General features: G+C 38.3%; 1 protein-coding gene across 13 annotated transcripts in view; it reads left to right on the forward strand.

The window, feature by feature from the left end:
* Mycbp2 (MYC binding protein 2) overlaps window positions 1–22,367 on the forward strand; it is a 249,377-nt gene that overhangs the window by 17,025 nt on the left and 209,985 nt on the right. For all 13 annotated transcript variants that reach the window (XM_028864803.2, XM_028864805.2, XM_028864804.2 and 10 more), the window contains exon 2: window positions 18,845–18,920. In XM_028864803.2, coding sequence (XP_028720636.1) covers window positions 18,845–18,920 — 76 coding nt within the window. The remainder of the gene's footprint in view (window positions 1–18,844; window positions 18,921–22,367) is intronic.

Below are 22,367 nucleotides of genomic sequence, written 5' to 3' on the forward strand. Positions count from 1 at the left end.
AATATTTTAAAAACTTAGACTTTCTGGACAGTGAGACATGTCTGCTCCTGGCAGCACCGATTTACTTTAAAGAGAAAGATGGGCATCGAAGATACTCCATATGGAGATTATCTTCTTAGCAAAAATAGCCATTTGAGCAAGGAACTGTTCTTGCCTGGACTGCTTGACAAACTGTTGTATTGACTGGACATGCAGGACCCATTGGAAGGTGACCACTGAACTTTGCAAGATGAGATGGTCCTTCAGGTTCCTGCCTCACAGAAGAAACTGCCAGACATTCTACAGGACACAGAGAAAAATGACTGAGAGACTAGATCTGTAGGCTAAAGATGGATGCCCCAGTGCTGCAAAGGAACTTTGGGTGATTATCCAGGCACACAACTGTCTTTTTTATTTATCAACCAATCAGAGCAACACATTCACAGCATACAGAACATACCACAGTAGTGGTTGAGTGAATAAAGGAGGAGGGTACCCTGTCCATGCTAGCCTGTCTCTAAAAGCTGGGACCAGTCAAGTCCACAGAAATTGTGTCTGTAGTCAGTGCTCTATCAGTTTATCAAAATTGCATTTATCAATGCTAAAAATGAACCTCCAGAAGTTACATCTGAAACCAGTTTTATCCTGTACCATGGAGTCTGTGCATGAGGCACACCTGCCTATACTTTTGACAGGAAACTTACTAATGAGCTACCAAGGTGCTACAGCCTTGGGGATCTGGGGAGAGCTGTAAAACTGGCAAGTCTGTTAATACCTGGTAATCAAACACCATGAGATCTGAGAAGGATAAGTAAGTAAGCAGAAGTGAGACAGTTTTCCAGCTACCTAGGCAGCAATCCCAAGTCTCTTCATAGTCTTTGGGGGACATAAGCTCCAGAAGTAGTACTGCTTTTAGCTAGCTGCCAAACCCTGAAGATCTGACAGATTTTTTGTGGAGTAGAAATTTGGGGAGATCGACTTACTGTCTTGGCAGGCAGAACAATTGATCCTCGTTTCTCCAGTTATTCACAGTCTGACAGGATCTCAGTAGCAGTGCAAGGCAACTGTCACACCCCAATCAATCCTCCAGGTGTAAGTTCCTTTATAGCCATCTGTCTTCTTGGAGAAGATACAGGATGCTGCCAGGAGCTGACATGTCTCTCTATCATAAAAAGCTTTTATATTTAATGCCATATTCTCAGATCTCTAAAGGTGTTTGAGGACCGAGGGAACAAAATCTGTTAGGTATATCTAAATTAAACAAATGTTTAGGCTTAACTTTGAGAGCATATATAAGTTAAATCTGGATATACAAGTTACCCAATTAGTTACAGCTTAATAAAGTTAGCAAAGACAAGGAGGCTAGATATACATTCTTGTACTGTTATTTTTAAGGTCTTGTAGTTCTGATCTTTGAGTACAACCAGATTATAATCCTGAATTATTTATATAAAAATAATAATTTCTTAAGGCCATTTAATACCTCTTTGGTTCTTCATAAAGGTCAAGGGTCTTATTGCAGAACCATTTTAGTTAATTTGTCAATGGACAGGTCTGGGCCTAGTTTCCTAGTATATTAGTGGGCATTATAGATAGACATTTTGTCACCTATGCCAGGGAGTTTTCCTTTAACTTAGTCTGTTTGGGGGGCAGGGATGATGTACTGTCTTCTGTAGTTGCTTCAAGCTGAAATGAGGTGTAGGTGGTCAGAACCCAACAATATTGAAAGGCTAGTCAAAAGTAAGGAGGGAATTTGGGACATTTATCAGAAGCATATGATTTGACTCAGCTGGAAACATGGAGCTGGTCCATATCAGCTTTTAGTAAATCCATGGCTCACAGGTTGAAGTCATCAGGTTGCAGTTAGTAACTATGCTTAGATGTGTCTGCCAGCCAAATGGAAACCTGTGGAGATAAGTTCAAATTAGGAACAGAAGTTAAAATTTATGAATTTATTTGGGACTTTTAGGCCAGATGGGGAAAACTCAAACTGTATTTTTATTTTATAAAAGGACATAAAAGTTTTGGATACATTAGTATTATCAATCAATATTGAAATCCAAATCACAAAAAAGCAGGTAATGGATATCTAGGCTCATACCTTGGCAAAATTACAGATTTGGGTAAAAGGTATTTTTAAACATTTTAAACAATTTTAATCAAATTTTGTTTAGAGAGAGTATAGTACAGATTGGACAGAGATGTCTTTGGCCTGATGAGAACTTTAAGTTTATATTTAGAAGACAACCAAAGAAAATTTAAAACCTTGAGCTTGTAATCCAAGCAGTATCAGAATTCTATTAATATTAAAATCTGAACTTTTGAAATCTTACTATAACAACATCATAGAAGGGGAAAGTAATATGAAGCATTTAAATCATTTATTTATATTTTTGTAATTGGTATTTATATCCTAAATCAATTTTTCAGACCCTCAAAGTGTGCATGGACTTTTATATCTTAGAATTTTTTTTTTTTAATCAGAGACCTAGTAGCTTTAGAAAAAGTTAAGTCTTGATTTTTTTTTATATAAAATGAGCTGGCATTGCCGGGCGGTGGTGGCGCACCAAGTGAGTTCCAGGAGAGGCGCAAAGCTACACAGAGAAACCCTGTCTTGAAAAAAACCAAAAAAAAAAAAAAAAAAAAAAAAAAAAAGAGCTGGCAGGTTGGCCATAGCTTTATAAATTTAAATATATTAAATAAGAATAGATTTGAAATCTCTCAGATGTCTTAGTGTAATATCAAAAATAAAGTACACTTTTTTTTTTTTTTAAAGAAATAGCTAACTTTCCAACAAGGCAAACAAAACTTTTCCACAACCTCTCAAACATTTTAGTATTGCTACCCTATCTTGGCATGGGAGAAGCCCCACCTACCAGCATGGGAGGTGGGTGGGGACAATGGGAGTCACAGGAGTGTGTTGCTCCTTTCAGAGGGAACGGAAAGCTGGCTCATTGCGAGCCTTCCTGGAGTCCTTTCAGGCCTTATCACCAACATGTGGCACCGCTGATGTCCGAGAGCCCTGGAGGGAGGGAGAGAATAGGTCTCGAGCCACCCCACCCACTCCAGAAGCATGCACTACCCCTGACCATGTTTGGGCCACAGACAGGAAGTGACTTTCTGCTGCCCTTAGTAAAGGTAGTGAGTGATAAGGCCATATGACCTGTCTTTGACCTTAGTCAATATGGCACCTGACCACGTGGTTTTTTTTTTTTTTTTTTGGTAAGACAAATGGAATAGATATGGAACACATATTCTTTTTTTTTTTTTTTTTTTTTTTGTTTTGTTTTTCGAGACAGGGTTTCTCTGTGTAGCTTTGCGCCTTTCCTGGAGCTCACTTGGTAGCCCAGGCTGGCCTCGAACTCACAGAGATCCGCCTGGCTCTGCCTCCCGAGTGCTGGGATTAAAGGCGTGCGCCACCACGCCCGGCTGGAACACATATTCTTAAGCATTCAAAATCAGTCAGAAACACAGTCACATGGCCACGTCACGCATTTCCATTCACGTATATGAAATAAATTTTCAAAAGCTCAAACCTGAGCGAGAAGGTTTGGGTTGTGGCAGCCACAGGAGGTGGGGGTGCAGATAGGGACAGAACAGGAGAATGGGACATTTTGAAGGAGAGCATGGGATGCCAGCAGGCACAGAGCATGGAGCAGGTGATGTGGAGGCATCCATCAAGCTAAAGCTGAGAGAGGAGGGAACAGGACAGATAAGCAAAATAGAAAAGGGGAGGGGTCGATATTTCCAAAGCAGCGGGAGACTGATGGATAAGGGGTGTGGAACCAAATCTGAATGTGGTGGTAGTGAATTTTCCTTGAGTGAGGTAGAGAAATAACAAATCCAGTGGCTGTTTTGATCTCTGGCCTCCTGGAGATTAAGCAAGGATTGATTGAAATGGCTCAAGCTGCTCAAAGTTCTGTCAAACAGAGGAGGGACACGTATGTAGTCACCCACAGTGACCTTCTTCTTCCTGTCTAACTAGGCTTTCTTCCATAGTTCCACCTAATAATCTATTCAAAATTTGAATCTGTCAGTGGATTAAGCCATTAGTTAGGTCAGAGCCCCTATGATCTAATTGTCTCTGGAAATACCCTCATAGACATATCCCAGAGGTGTTTTATTCCGATCTTTTAGTTGTATCTTTCAATGTAATTAAGTTGACAATCTGTATTAACTACCATAGTCAATTATTTAAATTTGAGTGGAGAGTTGTTGGACATTTTATATATCTGTATTCTTTTTTTTTAGTCTCAACAGTAACTATAGATGAGTATTAAAATAGTTTTGCCCCTTTAATTTTGTCAGTGGTTATCTTACATAATCTTTTCTGTTGAATACATACACATTTATAACTGTTAAAAATTCTGATGTGTTGGTGCTAGAGAGATGGCTCAGTACAGAGTGTGTATTGCTCTTGTGGAGGACCCAGTTCGATTCCCAGCACCCACATTAGATAGCTTGAATCATCCAGACCCATGGGGGATTCAATGCCTCTGGCCTTTGCAGGTACCTGTACTCTCCTCCTGCATTGTACTCATGTACACACGGACGGACACACACACACACACACACACACACACACACACACACACACACACACACACGGACGGACGGACACAATTTTTTTAAAATCCTGGTTCAATGCATTGTTTTTATTTTATTATCATGTTTCTATCTCTAGTAATACTTGTGAATAAGTTTACTTTAGTTATATAAAAACTAGTTTCCAAGGACTGAGAAGATGGTTTAGTATGTGAAATGCTTGCTTTGCATGCCTAAGGGCCTGCATTCAGGTCCCTGTTACCGACATAAAACACAGGCTTAGCAAGACTTTTTACCCTCAGCCTTTGGCTGATTCAAGAGTGGTTTTGGATAGATTACAGAGGCTTACTGGCCAGCCAGTCTAGCCAAAAATGGTGAGCTCTTGGTTCAGTAGGCGAACTTTTCTAAAAAGTAAGGTGGGAGATGGGTAGAGGAAGACACTTGCTGTGTGTAAAGATCAGAGGACAGCTGTTTGAGAGTTGCTTCTCTCCTTCCACCATTCTTTTGAGGCAGGGTCATTGTTTCTACTGCCAGTGCTGCTTTGCAGCTTTTTCCCCCCATGTCACTGCGAGAGTGCTGAAATTACATGTTGGAGCCATCTTATCTGGCTTTTATTTGGGTTCTGGGCATTGAACTTAGGTCCTCAGGCTTGCATGGCAAGCACATTGACTTGCTGGGTTATCTTGCTAGCTCAAATTGGGTAAAAATATTGACCCATTTTCAAGTTTACAGATTTTGTGTTATCTCCATTTTCTTTTTTTTTTTCTTTTTGGTTTTTCAAGACAAGGTTTCTCTGTGTAGCTTTGCGCCTTTCCTGGAACTCGCTTTGGAGACCAGGCTGGCCTCGAACTCACAGAGATCCGCCTGGCTCTGCCTCCCGAGTGCTGGGATTAAAGGCGTGCGCCACCACCGCCCGGCCCCCTGTTATCTCCATTTTCTTATTGAATTATCTAATTTTAAATTTCATGAAGTTGAATTAGATTTATATTTTCCTTCTTTACTAAGAACTTCTTTCTCTGTATTTAAATTGTATTTGCCTTTACTTAATGTAATATATTTATAGTAGTTTTCCTAGAATGTTTATTACATAATTATAGTATCTAGCAGATGTGTCTAGACTGCTGATATTACAGCATGATATCATGAATAAGCCATTACAAATTGCCCCCTTTTTTGTAGTTACTTGAGCAGATGTTTGTGACAGGATCATGAAGGTGGTAAATGGAAGTTTCTCTCTATCTTGCCCCATCCTGTAGCTGTTTCCAAATTATCACTCAGAGGCTTATATTAATTATAAATGCTTGGAGGATAGCTCAGGCTTATTACTAACTAGCTCTTACTTTTAAATCAACCCATTTCTTTAATCTATGCATCACCATGTGGCCCATGGCTTACCCATCCTTTGGCATCTGGCTCCTTAGGTGGCTGGCTTATGTCTTCTGACTCTGCCCTTCCTTCTCCCTATATCTCCATCTTTCCTACCCAGCCATAGGCCAAACCAGCTTTTATCAACCAATGAGAGCAACACACATTCACAGCATACAGAAGGATTCTCCCACAACAAAGGTGGCTTTGAGAGATCATACTAGGGGTTGGGAAGAGGGCTTATTTGCTACAATGCCTGTCAAGCAGCCATGAGGACCTGAGTTTGGATTCTCAACACTCAAAAAAGCAGGCATGATATTTCTTTGTAACCCTGAAGCTGCTGAGGCAGAGACAGATGGATACTTAGAGTTCCTAGCCAGACATTCCAGCCAATTGGTGAGATCTGGATTCAGTGAGAAACCTTGTGTCAAAAGCAAGGTAGAGAGCAATCAAGGAAGATACCTAACTTTGCCCTGTAGCTGCCACATGTGTGCACGTACACAAACACACAAACATAAACATAAGTGCACATACACCATACATGCACACATACAAATTTTAAAAAACAAGTAATATAACAAGGAACTATCATCTACTCCTTATTCAGAAGGCTGGAAAGCTACATTTCAGTGGAATGGTAAGGGTAGAGACATGGTAGGAGTTAATGTTTAGAGGGGAAGGGGTAGAGTAGTTTCGAAAGGGAGAAAAAGAAATGATCGTTTATATCAGAGACCTGTAGTGGGTACTCTTGCTGGTCTAGCTTTATCTCTGTTACTCTTCTCCAGCTGTCTCCTGCAAACACCCATGACTTTGTGTCTTGAAAGTCTGTGCAGGACTTATGTTTTCAATCCGTAATGAGTAGGAAACAGATAAGCAAACAATTCATTTTCCTCACCTGCAGTTAGAGTAACTGGGAGCCATGTTCACTAGTAGAATTACCCATCATAGGGATAAGCTTCCTAATGCACTGTCTTTGCTTGCTTTCCATTGCTGTGATAAAACACTGGCCCAAAGCAACTTGAGGAGGAAAGGCTTTATTTGGCTTACAGTTCCTGATCACATTCTATCACTGAGAGAAGTCCTGGCAGGAACAGAGGCAGGGACCATTGGGGAAACTGCTTACTGGCTTGTTCTTCCTGGCTTACTAGCTTGTTTTCTTATATAACCCAGGCCCTTTAAGCCCAGGGATGGTACTGCCCACACTGAACTGGGCCTTCCCACAATCAAGAAAATACCCCACAGTCATGCCCACAGGCTAATCTGATAGAAATGGTTTCTCAATTGAGGTTTCCTCTTCTGGTTGAAGGCAGTTTGTGTCCACCTTACAAAAACTAGGGAGCTCATGTACCTTTTTATTGTTTAATTCCTTTCTCTAGTCACTTGTGATTTCCCTTCCCAGAGAGAACATCTCAAAATAACCATTGACTGTGGATTCTTGAAGAATCTTGTGGCTTTGAGGGAATACAAATCAAGATAGATTCTTCAGTATAAGAACAATAATGAATTAAGTTTATTTAGCACTTACTAAATACTTTTCTTTTCACTGCTTTCTTTGCTTCTTTGAGGGTTGCCCTGTTTTGGAGGTCTCTGTTTTATTCACTTTGTATAGTGCTTTTAGAGATTTATTTGCTTGTCTTTCTTGTATCTAATTCTTCCATTACCACTAACATGTAAGATTCTCTCTTCATTTGTTAGCTCTTATTGCCCTTGGATTGTTTCTCTGAAGTTTAGTGTGAATAGATTACAGTTGCATCATGATGTATGTTCCATCTTATCTTTGTTGTGTGTAGAGTGTAATTCTGTAGGAGGTATGACCTAGAGAGCCACACTTTCAGAGGTTTCTCCTCTAATTTTTTACTCTTACCCATGTGTTCACTCAGTTCCCTCCCTCCCTCCCCCTCCCTCTCTCCCTCCCTCCCCCTCTTCCTTCTTTTCTCCTCTGCCCACTGCCAGAATAGCTTTACAGTTCTCTCCCTATCTTCTGTTCATTTAAAGATTTGCAATGGAGTGGTTGTAAGCATAAATAGGATATATATATATATATATATATATATATATATATATATATATATCCTAAATCAACTTGAACTTTTAAAGATCTTTTTCTTATTACTAACAGCATGGTGGGTTAAATAAATACAAGTTTTCTGATTAGTAATCAGACTGCTAGTCTTCCCTAATCAATGATGCTTCCAGACACACCGATGAGTAGCATTATATTAATTACAGAGATTAAATGTGGTTTCTGCCTTTATGGGTTTGAATTAGGTTCTCTGCATATATGCTATGGTTGTGTAGTTTGGTGTTTTAACAGTGGAGGTGGTGAGGGTGTCTTTCACTCTTTTGTCTGCTCTTGGTACTCTTTTAGTCCTACTGGTTGCCTTGCCCAGTCTTGATTTGAGGGTTTATGCCTAGTCTTATTATATCTTGTTGTTCTGTGTTTAGTTGATATCCCTGGGAAGCCTGCTCTTTTCAGAAGGGAAACAGAGGAGGAGTGGATCTGGGGGGTAAGGGGAGCTGGGAGGAATGAAAGGAGGGTAAAATGTGGTTGGGATGTAATGTATAAAAGAAGAATGAATGAACAAATGAATAAATAGACAGACAGACAGATAGATAAATGAATAAATAGACAGGCAGGTAGGTAGGTAGGTAGATAGATAGATAGATAGATAGATAGATAGATAGATAGATAGATAGATAGATAGATAGATAGATAAAATAAATGTAAAAATATGTTTTCTATAGAAATCTTTAGCTTATACATGGTGTTTTATACATTGATTGTTTTAAAAAGTGGATGGTATTCAATGACATTAGAAACTCACTTATAAATTCTTATTTGATGGTTATTTTACCTCTTTTTCATAGAAAAATATTTCATAGAAATTTTCATATTTTGAAATACCCTTTTCAGACTTTGATATGGAAGAATTAGCTTGAGTTAGAAAGTATTTCTTCTTTTTATAGTCTCTGCAGAAATTAGCCTAAGATTGCTGCTGTTTCAAAAATATCGTAGGGTTCTTTGGAAGCATTTACCATCAAAGCCATGAATCTGTTTTCTATGTATTAAGCTTTTGATTAGATTTTCAATTTCTTCATTCTTTCTACAGATATAAGAATGCTTAAATACTGCATTTTTCTTTAGTAATTAGAAGTTATTTTTCAAGCAACTTGTCTATTTTGCTTAGATTGTCAAATTTATAGCAGCATTTGTAGTAATGTCTCCTATTTCTCATGTTCGTAATTTATACTTTTAAACTTTTTTCTGACAAATCTTGCTATAGATTTATTAATCTTTTCAGAAGACCAATTTTTAGTGTTGTGGTTTTCTTTGTTGAATCTGTGATCTCTATTTCATTTGCTCTTAAGTTTATTTTCTCCATTCTCCATTCTATTTAATTCATGCTTTCTTTCTAACTTCTCAAATCGTAAGCCAAGATAATTTACTTTCAGACTTTTTGATTCAATATACACATTTAGGTATATGTAAAAAACGATGTATCTAAGTGCTATTTTAGATACATTCTTTCCATAAGTATTGATATCATATTTAGTTCTCATTTAACAGGAAATATTTTTTAGTTGTGACTAGATGCTTGACCCATAACTTATTTAGAGGCTCGTTTTTGCGGGGGTGCCAACATTTGAGAATTTAAAGTTCTCTTTCTGTTGTTAGTCTCTACTTTTTCTTTGATGAAAGAATTACCTTATGTACTAAGGAGGCTGAAGCAGACGAATAGAAAGTTTGAGGCCAATTTAAAGAACACAATGATTCTGAGATTAGCCTGGGCTTTGTAATGAGACCCTGTATCTTATCACCACCATCAACAAAAGGTGTCATTCTGGTCCATGTGTACATCTAAAGAACCGCTAGTGTTTTGTTTGCTTTAATAGTACTCATCTGACTGAATGACGCTCACTTCTCATTTGTGTTTGAATGCTTCATATGTGCATAAAAGAGAATACCAGTGCTCTCAGTTTATCTTGAGGTGTTCTATCCTTGGTTGTCTAATTCTAGAACTTTCTTATGATGGTTTAGTCTCTGTACGAAGACAATGATTTGATCCTGGATAGTATCTTATTTTAGGGAAGGAGAAGCTAATAGCACATCTTTACACATAGGACAGGAAGATAATTTAAAAGCAATTATATCAATAAGCATAGTTATGTTTTGAATAGTTTCTCTGTATTACATACATACATATTTTTATATTTGATACAAACCATTCTAATAATATTTTATAAAATGTACCTTAGGCCAGTGTTGTCTTTAATTTTTCTACCATTTTTCCTCAAATTACTACATGACCTAAGAATATAGGTATATAAATTAAACATTTAGTTGATAATAAATTATTAGAAAATTTATTTTAATACAACTTTTGGTATACATGCAGCTTGTTACTAAAGATGAAAGCAAATTTGTGTACTACTGGATGGATATGTTTGTTTACTTTTACACAAAGAATTAACTCTTTGGTGGATACTGAGTATTCTCAGACAAGAACCTTCAGCCATTACAGAGTTGTTGATATTTTATAATCACTAGTGCTAGGAATACTCTTTCATATAAATATTTAATATATGACTGAACTGAGTGTAGGGCTATTTCAGAAATTACTGGAAATACTGTCCAGGCCAAGCCAAAAATGATTTAATTTTTTTTTATGAAGTTCAAGTAATTAACTTCTGAAATGAAACACTTAAACACAATACAATCTAAAGGGATACTAATTTGATACATGCTGAAGAACAACTATAGGAAAATCATTCATTCATTGTTTTCATAACCAAATCATGTTTATATAAGATCAGAAAACATTGTATAACAGAAATACTACTTCATAGCTCACAGTAGTATCACACTGACCTGAAATATTTTAGGTGGTGTTTATTGGTGTTTGGTAGCACCTTGTTCTATGTAGTGCAGTGTGTTCAGAACTAAGGCTGCAGTGTAGTTTTGTGATGCACATGGGCCATGCTAGGAACACCTGGATTCATAATACCTTTGATTGTGAATTAGGTTTTGTTTGCTGTGTGCTCAGAAACTTTTGACTTGTTTTTGTTTATTTGCTTGCTTTTGTTTGTGCATCACTTACATTCAGTTACACTCATCTAAATAAGGTCATGGCTCACAGTAAGTACTGATGTGTAGATCAGGCTCAGCAAGAGATGGTACAAGTGTCAGACATAGTCTAGTCAGACGTAGTTCTTGTTTTTGTGTAGACCATGAGTTAAGAATGAATTCACATCTTTAAAGCTAGAAAAAAATATCAAGAACGTTTTGTGATAGAGAGAATTCCATAAAATATGAGTTTCAGTATTCAGGAATAAAATTTTATTCATAGCCACACTCCTCTATTTCTGTAAGCTCTCTGGCTGTGTTGTGTTCATACTATTGATGATTAAAGCAGCTATCACAGATTGTATGACCCCAAAAAGTGAATTACTTAACCCTCTTACCTTTTACAGAAAACGTTTTCCTTTCTTGCTTTAGATTGCAGCTTAGTAATTTTAGTTTGCATTAATACACACAATTAGATTTAAAAAAAAAAACCCGTTAACCCCAAATATTCTGTACATTTGGATTCTTTAAGAAAAAGATTTGAATGAAGTATTTTTTTTTTTTTTTTTTGAGACAGGGTTTCTCTGTGTTGCTTTGTGCCTTTCCTGGAACTCGCTTTGGAGACCAGGCTGGCCTCGAACTCATAGAGATCCACCTGGCTCTGCCTCCCTAGTGCTGGGATTAAAGGCGTGTGCCACCACTGCCCGGCTTGAATGAAGTATTTTTTAAAATTGTGATTAATTGCTGTTTTGTTAGGAAACAGACCCACTAGTAAGCTTATAGGAAAACCAAGGACATAATCAACTGAGTAACTTTTACAGGCTCAGTTGTTTTTACATTGCAGAAACATTTAATGCTCCTTAAATAATGTAACAATTTTTTTCATAAAATTTTTTAAAGTATTTTAATTTTATTTTCTGTGTGTGAGGGTTTTGCCTGCATGTATGTATGAATGTGCATCACACTCATGCCTGGTGTCTGCAGAGGCCAGAAGAAGGCAATGGCCCCCTGGAATTGGAGTTACAGGCAGTTGTGAACCATCATGCAGGTGCTGAGGAATCGAACTTGGATCCTCTGCAAGATCAGCAAATGTTTTAAGTGCTCAGCCTTCTCTCCAGCCCTTAATGGATTTAAGATATTTACCTCACTTTAAAAGCATTTTATCTTTCACTTTTACCATACCTTCACAAGTATGAAGTTCTTAATATTAAAAAAAAAAGTTTTATAAGCCCAATTATAGACATTTTTCTTGGAGCTTCTGTTGATTTGGGATTTAAAGTCTTAAATCACCAGAAAATCCAAAATGAATTGTTGGTCTCTAAGACTGGTTTCTGGAGTCTATTTTTAGATATCATGAAAAAATGATTAGCTCTTAAATGTAGTTAGGTGTTAGGATGTTATATTATTGACAAAAGTAGTTTTCCAATGTTGGAAATTGGAAATTTCCAATGTATATAAATGTTCCTTTTATATAATCTCCCCCTAATAGAGGCTCTTTAAAAAACCCTCTACCTCTAAAATGCAGATTGAGGTGGCAGAGGTGGTCATAGCCAGATGTTGGAAGAGGACGTTTTAGATGATGTTAGTGTTTTTAGACTATCTGAAGGGAATCAAGAAGACACTGTTTTAAGTGGGAGAATTGCCCACTTAGATATGTGTCTACAAAGTGACCTGGGTTCTTTTGTGAAGAATGGATTGAAGGGGGTCGGGGGTGGTGGTGGTGGTGGTGGGAGGTGTGGATGTGGAGAACTGTTAAGTGTTACCATGGTGCTAGAGGTCATTTATTAGAGTGGCTGAAGTAGAGATTCTGTGGACATAAACAAGAGCTATTATGAGATATAACTCTCTAGCTTTTGTGATTATTTTGATGGGAGGCAACTTTTCATATGCTGATTGCCCCTGTCTATCTTATATCCCTTTAGTAACTTGAAATGAAGCCCATTTTTCTTTTTAGCAGATTAACTATTACCTGACTTTTTTATTTGGAAATAGACTTCCTGCCTACAAATGACCTAGTTAATTCCTTCCTTCCTTCCTTCCTTCCTTCCTTCCTTCCTTCCTTCCTTCCTTCCTTCCTTCCTTCCTTCTCATTTTTGGCTTTAGAAAAATGTTGTTGGAGAGCTTCTCTCCAGGTTCCACCAAGCCCGGCAGTCCCACAATCCACTAAATAATAAAATAAATAAATAAATAAATAAATAATAATAATAATAATAATAAAATAATCACTCAGACGCTTATATTACTTCCAAACTGTATGGCTGTGGCAGACTTCTTGCTAACTGTTCTTATATCTTAAATGAACCCATTTCTATAAATCTATACCTTGCCACATGGCTGGTGGCTTACCGGCGTCTTTACATGCTGCTTGTCCTGGCGGTGGCTGCAGTGTCTCTCCCCCTTCTTTCTGTTTCCCCAATTCTCCTCTCTCTTTGTCTCCTGCCTATACTTCCTGTCTGGTCACTGGCCATCAGTGTTTTATTTATATAGAGCGATATCCACAGCACTTCCCCTTTTCTTCTTTTTTTAAAAAGGAAGGTTTTAACTTTAACATGGTAAAATTACATATAACAAAACAATTATCGAGCAAGAATTATAGTTACAATATTAAAGAAGATGTACTATCTATCCTATATTTGTGAGTTTAAGGTTTTATGTCTACCTTATCTTTTATTATAACTGAGGAAATTACAACTATCTAGTCTTTAACCACATCAAAGACCTGAGAAGGAACATAATGGTACCTGGTAGATGGATGCAAGCAACTTTCGGGAATCTTGCAAAAGTAGACCAAGACAGCTGGCAGCCTGGACAGTCACCTAATGTTTCTCAGCATTGTTGGTGCATTCAAATTGGCTACAGGCCTAGAGTATCTGACAGACCATTTTCAGAAGCAGGATTTCTGAAAGACCATCTCACCCTGTCTTGGCAGACAGAGTACAGTTGTCAATTTCTTTGTGTCCCGCTTGTCCAGGAAGGACAGCATTGCATTTGTACTGTCAGCCGTCAAGGCAAGGGCAGTTCTTTGCCCAGTAGGCCATTTTGTGCCAAGAAGACAAACTTCCAAATGGAAATGTCTTAGAAGCCCAACATTCTCTCAGGATCAAATTGGTGCAGCCAGGAGCAATTGTGTCTCATGTCAACAGAATTCTAAGTTATTTAAATGCCATATTCTCTAGGTCTATGAAGTGTTTGAAGATTACCTATCTATCTGAAATATATCTATGTATACCTAGAAGACTTAACATGGCTACAAATATGATTATCATAGATGACTAATTATTAATCTATTTCTTAATTATCCATTACAATTTTAAATGAGTTACATAAACATAATACCTCAAACAAGAATAGAAATATATATATGCAGCATAACAAAATTAACTTCAAGTTTGTATCAATAAACTAAAATTTATACCAATGTAAAACATTTTAAACATAAACTAAAATCTATACCAATGTAAAACATTTTAAACAAGTTGTTCTTTAAAAGTAGGTTCATTAATCTACCCTTTTATCTTATCATCTCTATATCCTCTTATATATCTATATCATATCCCCTTTTCTTTTTTAGAAAGAGATCACATTTATAATCAACCTGTTTAAAATAAAAATATTGGTTTTTCTCTGTCCCACACCAGAGGGCTCTTATGATTTGGGACATAAGAATCTCTTAACCATTTTTTTTTAAAGCAATATGTCTGGGTTTAGAGGGGGAGTGAGCCAATTCCACCTCTAAAGCCAGCTTGGTATATTTGGGAATTTGGGCATAGCATCTCTTACTACTTTCTGCTGGAGGGGGGCGCTCTATCTTATGGGGATGCAAAGAAAATTTTAGGCCTATGTGGTAGTCCGTGAGGCTGTATTGTGTGAACCAGTTGCCTTGAAACCGCTCTGGATGTTAGATCATCTGGGCCATGGTGTCATCGGAGACCTTTCAGGGGGTCTTGGCTGGTGAAACCTGATGTATCTTAATCTGGAACAAATCCATAGCCTCTGGCTTTCTGTGGAAACAAAAGCAGAACCTCTTTTTCAAAGTAACATATCCTTATATTCAAATTTTGAAGTAAAGGTACCTTTAAAATTTACATTTTGGCATAACTGAACAGCTTTTACAATCAAATGTTTTTCTTTAGTTACGAATATCAAAAACAACATAATCTAGATTTTCTGTGTGATAGCCATCTTTACGTGGCTTATTACCTTTAGTGTTTTTTTTAACCACTTTATTTTTAGATACTATTTGTTTATATAATGGTGTGTGTGTGTGTGTGTGTGTGTGTGTGTGTATTTAAGCCTACGTCATTTTTATATATATTATAAACTATTTCATCTGAATCAGTCTTATTGTGAACCTGTTGTTTTAAATTGTAGCCTTCTAAGCCTGAAACGGCGCTGTGGCTGTTGGCTCCGCCCCGTTCAGCTTTTCAACATGGTGGTGGTATGTTTTGTCCAGCTCTGGGAGTCATCAGGTCTCAGAAATAGTGGGTCTAAGCTTTTATCAAAGTAGCATGTAGCCCAGAAACCTCTTTTTTTTTAAAAAAAAAATACTAGTAAAGACTAAATCTACCACACAGCTTAATGTGCTGCTGGCAGACACCTCATTTCCGCCATACTGCTGTCAAACGCACACGCCAGGAACCCGCCAGTGTTCAAACCTGCGTTTTGCGGCGTCTAGCTGCCTGTATGAGACAAGAAGCGGGAACCTGGTTTTGGCTCTCTTTAGAATTGGTTATTAAATATTTTCAGGTTTAAGGTGGAAACTCGAGCTGTTGGGCGCCATTTGTTGTTGGAGAGCTTCTCTCCAGTTTCCACCAAGCCCGGCAGTCCCACAATCCACGTATAAAATAATCACTCAGACGCTTATATTACTTACAAACTGTATGGCCGTGGCAGGCTTCTTGCTAACTGTTCTTGTATCTTAAATGAACCCATTTCTATAAATCTATACCTTGCCACATGGCTGGTGGCTTACCGGCGTCCTTACATGCTGCTTGTCCTGGTGGTGGCTTCAGTGTCTCTCTCTCCTTCTTCCTGTTTCCCCAATTCTCCTCTCTCCTTGTCCCGCCTATACTTCCTGTTTAGTCACTGGCCATCAGTGTTTTATTTATATAGAGCAATATCCACAGCAGAAAAAGGCTTTTATTTTTTGTATAAGTCCGGGGGTGGGGGGGTGGTGTCACAAGTCCATGATTAATTGTTATCTCCTCTGTGAGCCATACTCTCTTACTTTGGTTAGTTATTTTTTTGTTGTTAAAATTTTTTCATATAATACATTTTGATTGTATTTTCCTGTCTTTTAACTCCTCTAAGTTCCACCCACCCCCACCCAATTTCATCCACTCAGCTTCATGTTCTCTCTCTCAAAACAAGCAAAACCAAAATGTGGTTGGTTACTCCCATGAAATTTGTGCCAAAATGTTCATCAGCTGGTGAATGGATAATAAAAATGTACATTTATGCAATAGAATATTATTCAGCTCTCAATTGTTGTCCTAATTGAGGTAACCCAGATCCCAAAGACACATACTTCATATTTTCTCCTATATGTGGATACTATCTTTCAAGCTTTAGATGTGTGTGTTTCAATCTGAATAACTACAAAGATTAGGTAGATAAAGAGAACAGGGAATGGAGGGAATTTATTTTCCTCTTTGCCACTGCTTCTATCATAGTAGTTATAAGAGCTTAAGAGCTTGACCTCAACATCTATAATAATTATTGTGATTGTCTTATCCCCTCCTCATCTTCTGCCCCCTCTATCTTCCTCCCATTCAGTTCCTGTACCTCCTCTTTTTCTATTTTTAAATCATTACATTCATCTATTTGTTAATACTCTCCCTCTCCCTGTGTCTCTCTGTCTCTCTGTCTCTCTGTCTCTGTCTCTCTCTCTCTCTGTGTGTGTGTGTGTGTGTGTGTCTGTCTGTCTGTCTGTCTGTGTATGAGTCTGTGTAGTCAGAGAACAATGTGTGGAAGTTGGTTCTCTCCCTTTATCATATGGTATCCAAGGATTGAAACTCAGGTCACTGAGCCGTCTTACCAGTTCACCTTTTCTATTTTTGTTTTGTTTTGGGACAGTATCTCTCTGTAGCACAGGATGTCCTCACATTTCTGATTCTCCTGCTATATCCTTATGAGAACTATGAATTCTGGGATTATAGGCAGAGAACCACCATGCAGGCCCCCCTTTTGTTTTTATTAGAGTAGTAGCACTCTCTTTATAGAAAGTTAAAGTGTGCTTTCCAGTTAAGTCTCTGCAAAAACTGTCTTTTTTCTTTCATGTTTGCTACCTAGGAATGTATTTCTCAGCATAGTAAGTATTCAGAATATGGAGTTGTGTGAAATTGAATTATTTGCCCAGCCTCTTATTCCTCCTCCTTTATTCTTTCCTGCTTTGGGCGAGGGCAGGGAGAAAGGACATCTGCTGTGGGATGTTTTGTATGGCAAATGTGTTGCTCTGATTGGTTAGTAAATAAAACACTGATTGGCCAGTAGTCAGGCAGGAGGAAGTATAGGCGGGACAAGGAGGAGAAGAATTCTGGGAAGTGGAAGGCTGAGTCAGAGACACTGCCAGCCGCCACCATGACAAGCTGCATGTGAAAATGCCGATAAGCCACGGGCCACATGGCAAGGTATAGATTTATAGAAATGGATTGATTTAAGATATAAGAACAGTTAGTAAGAAGCCTGGTATGGCCATACAGTTTGTAAGCAATATAAGTCTCTGTGTTTATTTGGTTGGGTCTGAGCAGGTGTGGAACTGGCGGGTGAGAGAGATTTGTCCTGACTGTGGGCCAGTCAGGAAAACTCTAGCTACAGACATCTTTCTCTAAGTTACTCAGAAGGTTCTTTACCTAATGCAAAGATTAGGCCTAGGGCAGAGACACTTTGAAATAGCTACTAAAGATATGAGCTCAGATTTTTTTCTTTTAAACCATGATTTTTATTTTATGTGTCTCGGTGTTTTTCCTACATATATGTTTGTCTACCATGTATATACAGTGCCTGCAGAGATTGGATGAGGGTGTCCCTGGGACTGGAGTTACCTATGGTTGTGAGCTGTCATATGGCTGCTGGGAATTGAACCCTAGTCCTCTGGAACAGCAGTCAATGCTCTTAACCACTGAGCCATCTCTCCAGCCCCTCAAGATTTTCTTTATATTAGTAGTGATTTAATAAAAAGTTACTTGAACCTTTCTGCAGAGCAGCTTTCATTAGCATAAAAAACAAGTTTTTTTTTGTTATTTATTAACATAGCCACTGGTGAAATAAGTTTGTCCTTTTAAAATATTTACTCTGTGTGTATTCATGTACATGTATGCATATATGTGCAAGCATGCTACAGCATACATGTGAATTTCAGAGACAGCTAGCCTGGCACCATGTGGGTTTTATGGATTGAACTCAGGTTGCCAGATTTAGTGGCAGCCATCCCTGCTCACTCACCATGAGCATCTGGTTGGCCCTGAAGAAAAGTTTTTCTTTTTAAAACTTCATTTAATGCCTTAAATGTTATACTCTTATAAAAGGCTTTATACAATCCTTTTTGTAATTATTTATTTAATACATATTTCCTATCCTTTTTTTTTTTTTTCAATTTTTCAAGGCAGGATTTCTCTGTGTATCCCTGGCTGTTCTGGAACTCCCACTCTGTAGACCAGGCCGGCCTCAAACTCAGAGATCCACCTGCCTCTGCTGGGATTAAATTCGTGCACCACCACTGCCCAGCTTTAAATGTTGTCTTCTTAAAAGCTACTTTAATACTAGTATCTATATGTACATTGCTTTATAGAAGCTGTAAGAAATATGCAAGTGTCTATTAAAAATGCATGTTTTCACTGGTTTTGTATGTCTTGATGTAAATATTCATAATATTTGCACTTTCGTTTTTAGGAATAAGAAAATTTTAAATAAGAAGAAATTGAAACGAAAACAGAAGAGCAAATCAAAAGTAAAGACAAGAAGCAAGGTAAAGTTGCTAGCAATGTGTTGACATAGTAATTGGAACAAAAATGAAAAGACAAAATAGGAGTGGAATTGGCAAATAATTATGTTCTATGTGCTAAAGTAATTTTGTCTAAGCCTCTTTTTAAAAGTACATTTTGAATTTATTCTTTGAAAATTTTATGTCTGTTACTCCTAGGACCCACTTGCTTGAGAGACAGAGGCAGGTGGATCTCTATGAGTTTAAGAGTACTTGGGTTTGGGTGCCAGTACTCATGTGGTAGCTAACAACCATCCATAACTCCAGTTCCAAGAGGTCTAATATCCTCTTCTGATCTCACCAGGCACCAGGCAGTCACGTGGTGTAGGTACATACATGCATCAAAACACTCATACACATAAATAAGTCATACAAAACAAAAACCACACAAGTTATTTTACAGTTGTGTAATTCAAAACAGATCTCACTGGATTAAAATCAAGATGTTAGTGAAGCTGTCTTCCTCCTAGAGGCTCTAGAAGAGCACATAATGCCTATCTTTTCCAATTTCTATAGACCGCTTCATTCCTTATCCCGTGGCCTCTGGGATGTATCAAAGCCAGAGGGTAGTTGTGTTCTTCTGGCTGTATCCTTATGGCACACTTCTGTTGAATCTCCTTATTGGATTGCCCTGTATCTCTTTAATGTGCGAAACACCTTTGTGAACACATTGGCCATCTAGATAATTTATCACAGTTTTCCTAACAAGGTTCTTAATTCAGTCACATCCACAGAGTCCCTTTTCGCATGTGAAGGTGTAATATTCTCATGGGTTCTTAGATTGGAATGTAGTTTTCTTGGAGGGCATTTCTTTCCCTATCAGACCCCTGTAGCTGAAGTTTTCTCCAGTCCTGCCTGGCCCACAGTCAGGACAAATCTCTCTCACCCACTAGTCCGGCAGCTGCTCAGACCCAACCGAGTAAACACACAGAGACTTACATTGCTTACAAACGGTATGGCCATGTGGCTCAGGCTTCTTGCTATCTAGTTCTTATATCTTAAATTAACCCATTTCTATTAATCTATACCTTGCCATATGGCTCGTGGCTTACCAGTATCTTACATGTTGGTACTCATGGTGGCAGCTGGCAGTATCTCTCTGCCTCAGCCTTCCACTTCCCAGAATTCTCCTCTTTGCTTGCCCCGCCTATACTTCCTTCCTGGCTACTGGCCAATCAGCATTTTATCTATACAGAGCAATATCCACAGCAGACCTCTCTTGTACATTTATTATACTTTTTTCCTAGCAAAGTGCTGCCCTCTATAAATCTGTTTTGTTCTTCCTTGAAAATGAAATATCTTTTGAAGGGAGTTAAAGAAGAGCAAACTGATAATAATAGACATCAGTGATCATTTCAAATGGACCTTGCATAGATAGACTTCACTCTTTTTTTGTCCAATAATTTTCTAGTTTTCCACTGTAGCTATTTAAATATTTGCCATTTTCTTCAGGCTTCTGATATTGGTATCTAAATGGACTTTTTTCCTGTGTAAGTCAAATCTATCATGCAGGAAAATTCCTCAGCTTCCTAATACCTAATGTCAGGAGTCTTTTTAAAAGCAGAGTTTGAGGTAGGATTTAAATCCCACACTATGGTTTGAAAGATACCATATACATAAACTCATACTGTAGTCAATGTTCAGAACCTTTCCATTCTCTCCAAAGACTTTTCTTATTCCCTGCTGCATGCCTATGTCACTATAGATGTTTCCTTGTTTTCTAGAATGTAAAATAAATGTGGTAGTTCAGTGTGTCCTCTTCTGTAGCTTAACTCCTATCTCTCAACATAGTGATATTGTATTCACCTTGTTTTCTATATATCAGTAGTTTATTCCATCATGTTGCTTATCAATATCTTCTTGCCCTGGTATATCACAATTTGTTGTTCTGTTCACCCAGTGATGATCATTTTGATGTTCTCAGTTTGGGGACCTTGTTAATAAAGCTTCAGTGAATATTGTGAATATTGATGTGCTAATCTTGGTTATCATTTTTCTTGTGTTAATACCTAGCAGTGAAATAGTGCTTTTTTTTTTTTTTTTTTTTGGTTTTTTTGAGACAGGGTTTCTCTGTGTAGCTTTGCACCTTTCCTGGCGCTCACTTGGTAGCCCAGGCTGGCCTCGAACTCACAGAGATCCGCCTGCCTCTGCCTCCCGAGTGCTGGGATTAAAGGCGTGCGCCACCACCGCCCGGCAAATAGTGCTTTTATTTTAAAATCCCATTGGTGATTTTGTAGAAACACTTAGAAGACTCAAACAAACAAAAAACCAAAAAAACAAAAAACCCCGAAGACTTCAGGATTAAAATTAATTAAAAGATAGAATTCCTGGTGTCTCAATAGCTTCCTAGTTCTTGTTCATCTGACTACACAGGGTATGTTTTCTGTGGATTATCAATTCAGGTAAGTATTAAGGACTGAAACTTGAAAATCCTTCTATATACCTATTCACCACAACTGAAACTCCAGAGTATATCATCAACCTTGATATATATAAAGCAATACGACAAACCAGGAGTCATGGTCCATCTGTTGCTCCAGGTGCTTATAACAAAATCATCATTCACTACCATGAAGAAAATTCTAGACTTCCACAACTCTAAGCTTTACCTAAGAGTCAGAGATTTCTCCCTTGTAAAAACATAGGAGCAAATAGTCATATTCTGAATGGTGTCTATTTTCTCAGAGATGGCATGGCAAATTTTTTTAAGAACCTGTGTGTTTTCACAAGATGGTCAGTGAATTCCTGATAAGGAGACCTAGTGAACACAGTCTCTTTCCGGAGGTTGGGGGTCAGGTAGCTAGTGATAGGTCTTTAGAGATGGCATCAAAGGTGGCCGTGGCAAAGCTGCCCAGGGTGGCAGTGCAGCCCCTGGCTGATGTGTAACAATCATCAATACTGGCCATCTTCAGTAGCTTCTTGGGCACAGGAGCAGAGACTATGCCAGTGCCTCTGGGGGTAGGGATGAGATACATCAACACAGAGGAGACACAATGGCCTGTCACTTTGCATGGAAAAGTGTAGGGCTTGCAAATCTTGTTTGTAGCCTCTCTGCACAGGGACAATGGAAAGCTTGGCCAAGATGATGGCCTCTGGATATCAGTGGCACTTAACACCAACACCATCATGACCATTGTAATCCCCAATAGTGACAAAGTCTTGAATCCAGACAACTGGACAGCCCGAATCTGCTTCTGCACTGGCATGATCTTTAGAACCTCATCCTTTAGGGATGTGTTCAGGAAAAAAATCAGTAGTCCCAGATTTCTTAATGGTCAGGGAGAACAGATCTCTCCCAGGGATTGATGTTCATATCCTTAACTAGGTGGCCCAGCTTGGTGACAGGGATCCACTCTTTGTCTTTGGCTTTATCTCCATGAGCCCCATGGACTCAGACATGATTGTGGCCGCTAAGACCACTGCTGAATCCTC

Source organism: Peromyscus leucopus, chromosome 9, assembly GCF_004664715.2.
Source record: "Peromyscus leucopus breed LL Stock chromosome 9, UCI_PerLeu_2.1, whole genome shotgun sequence".
NCBI classification, from domain to species: Eukaryota; Metazoa; Chordata; class Mammalia; order Rodentia; family Cricetidae; genus Peromyscus; species Peromyscus leucopus.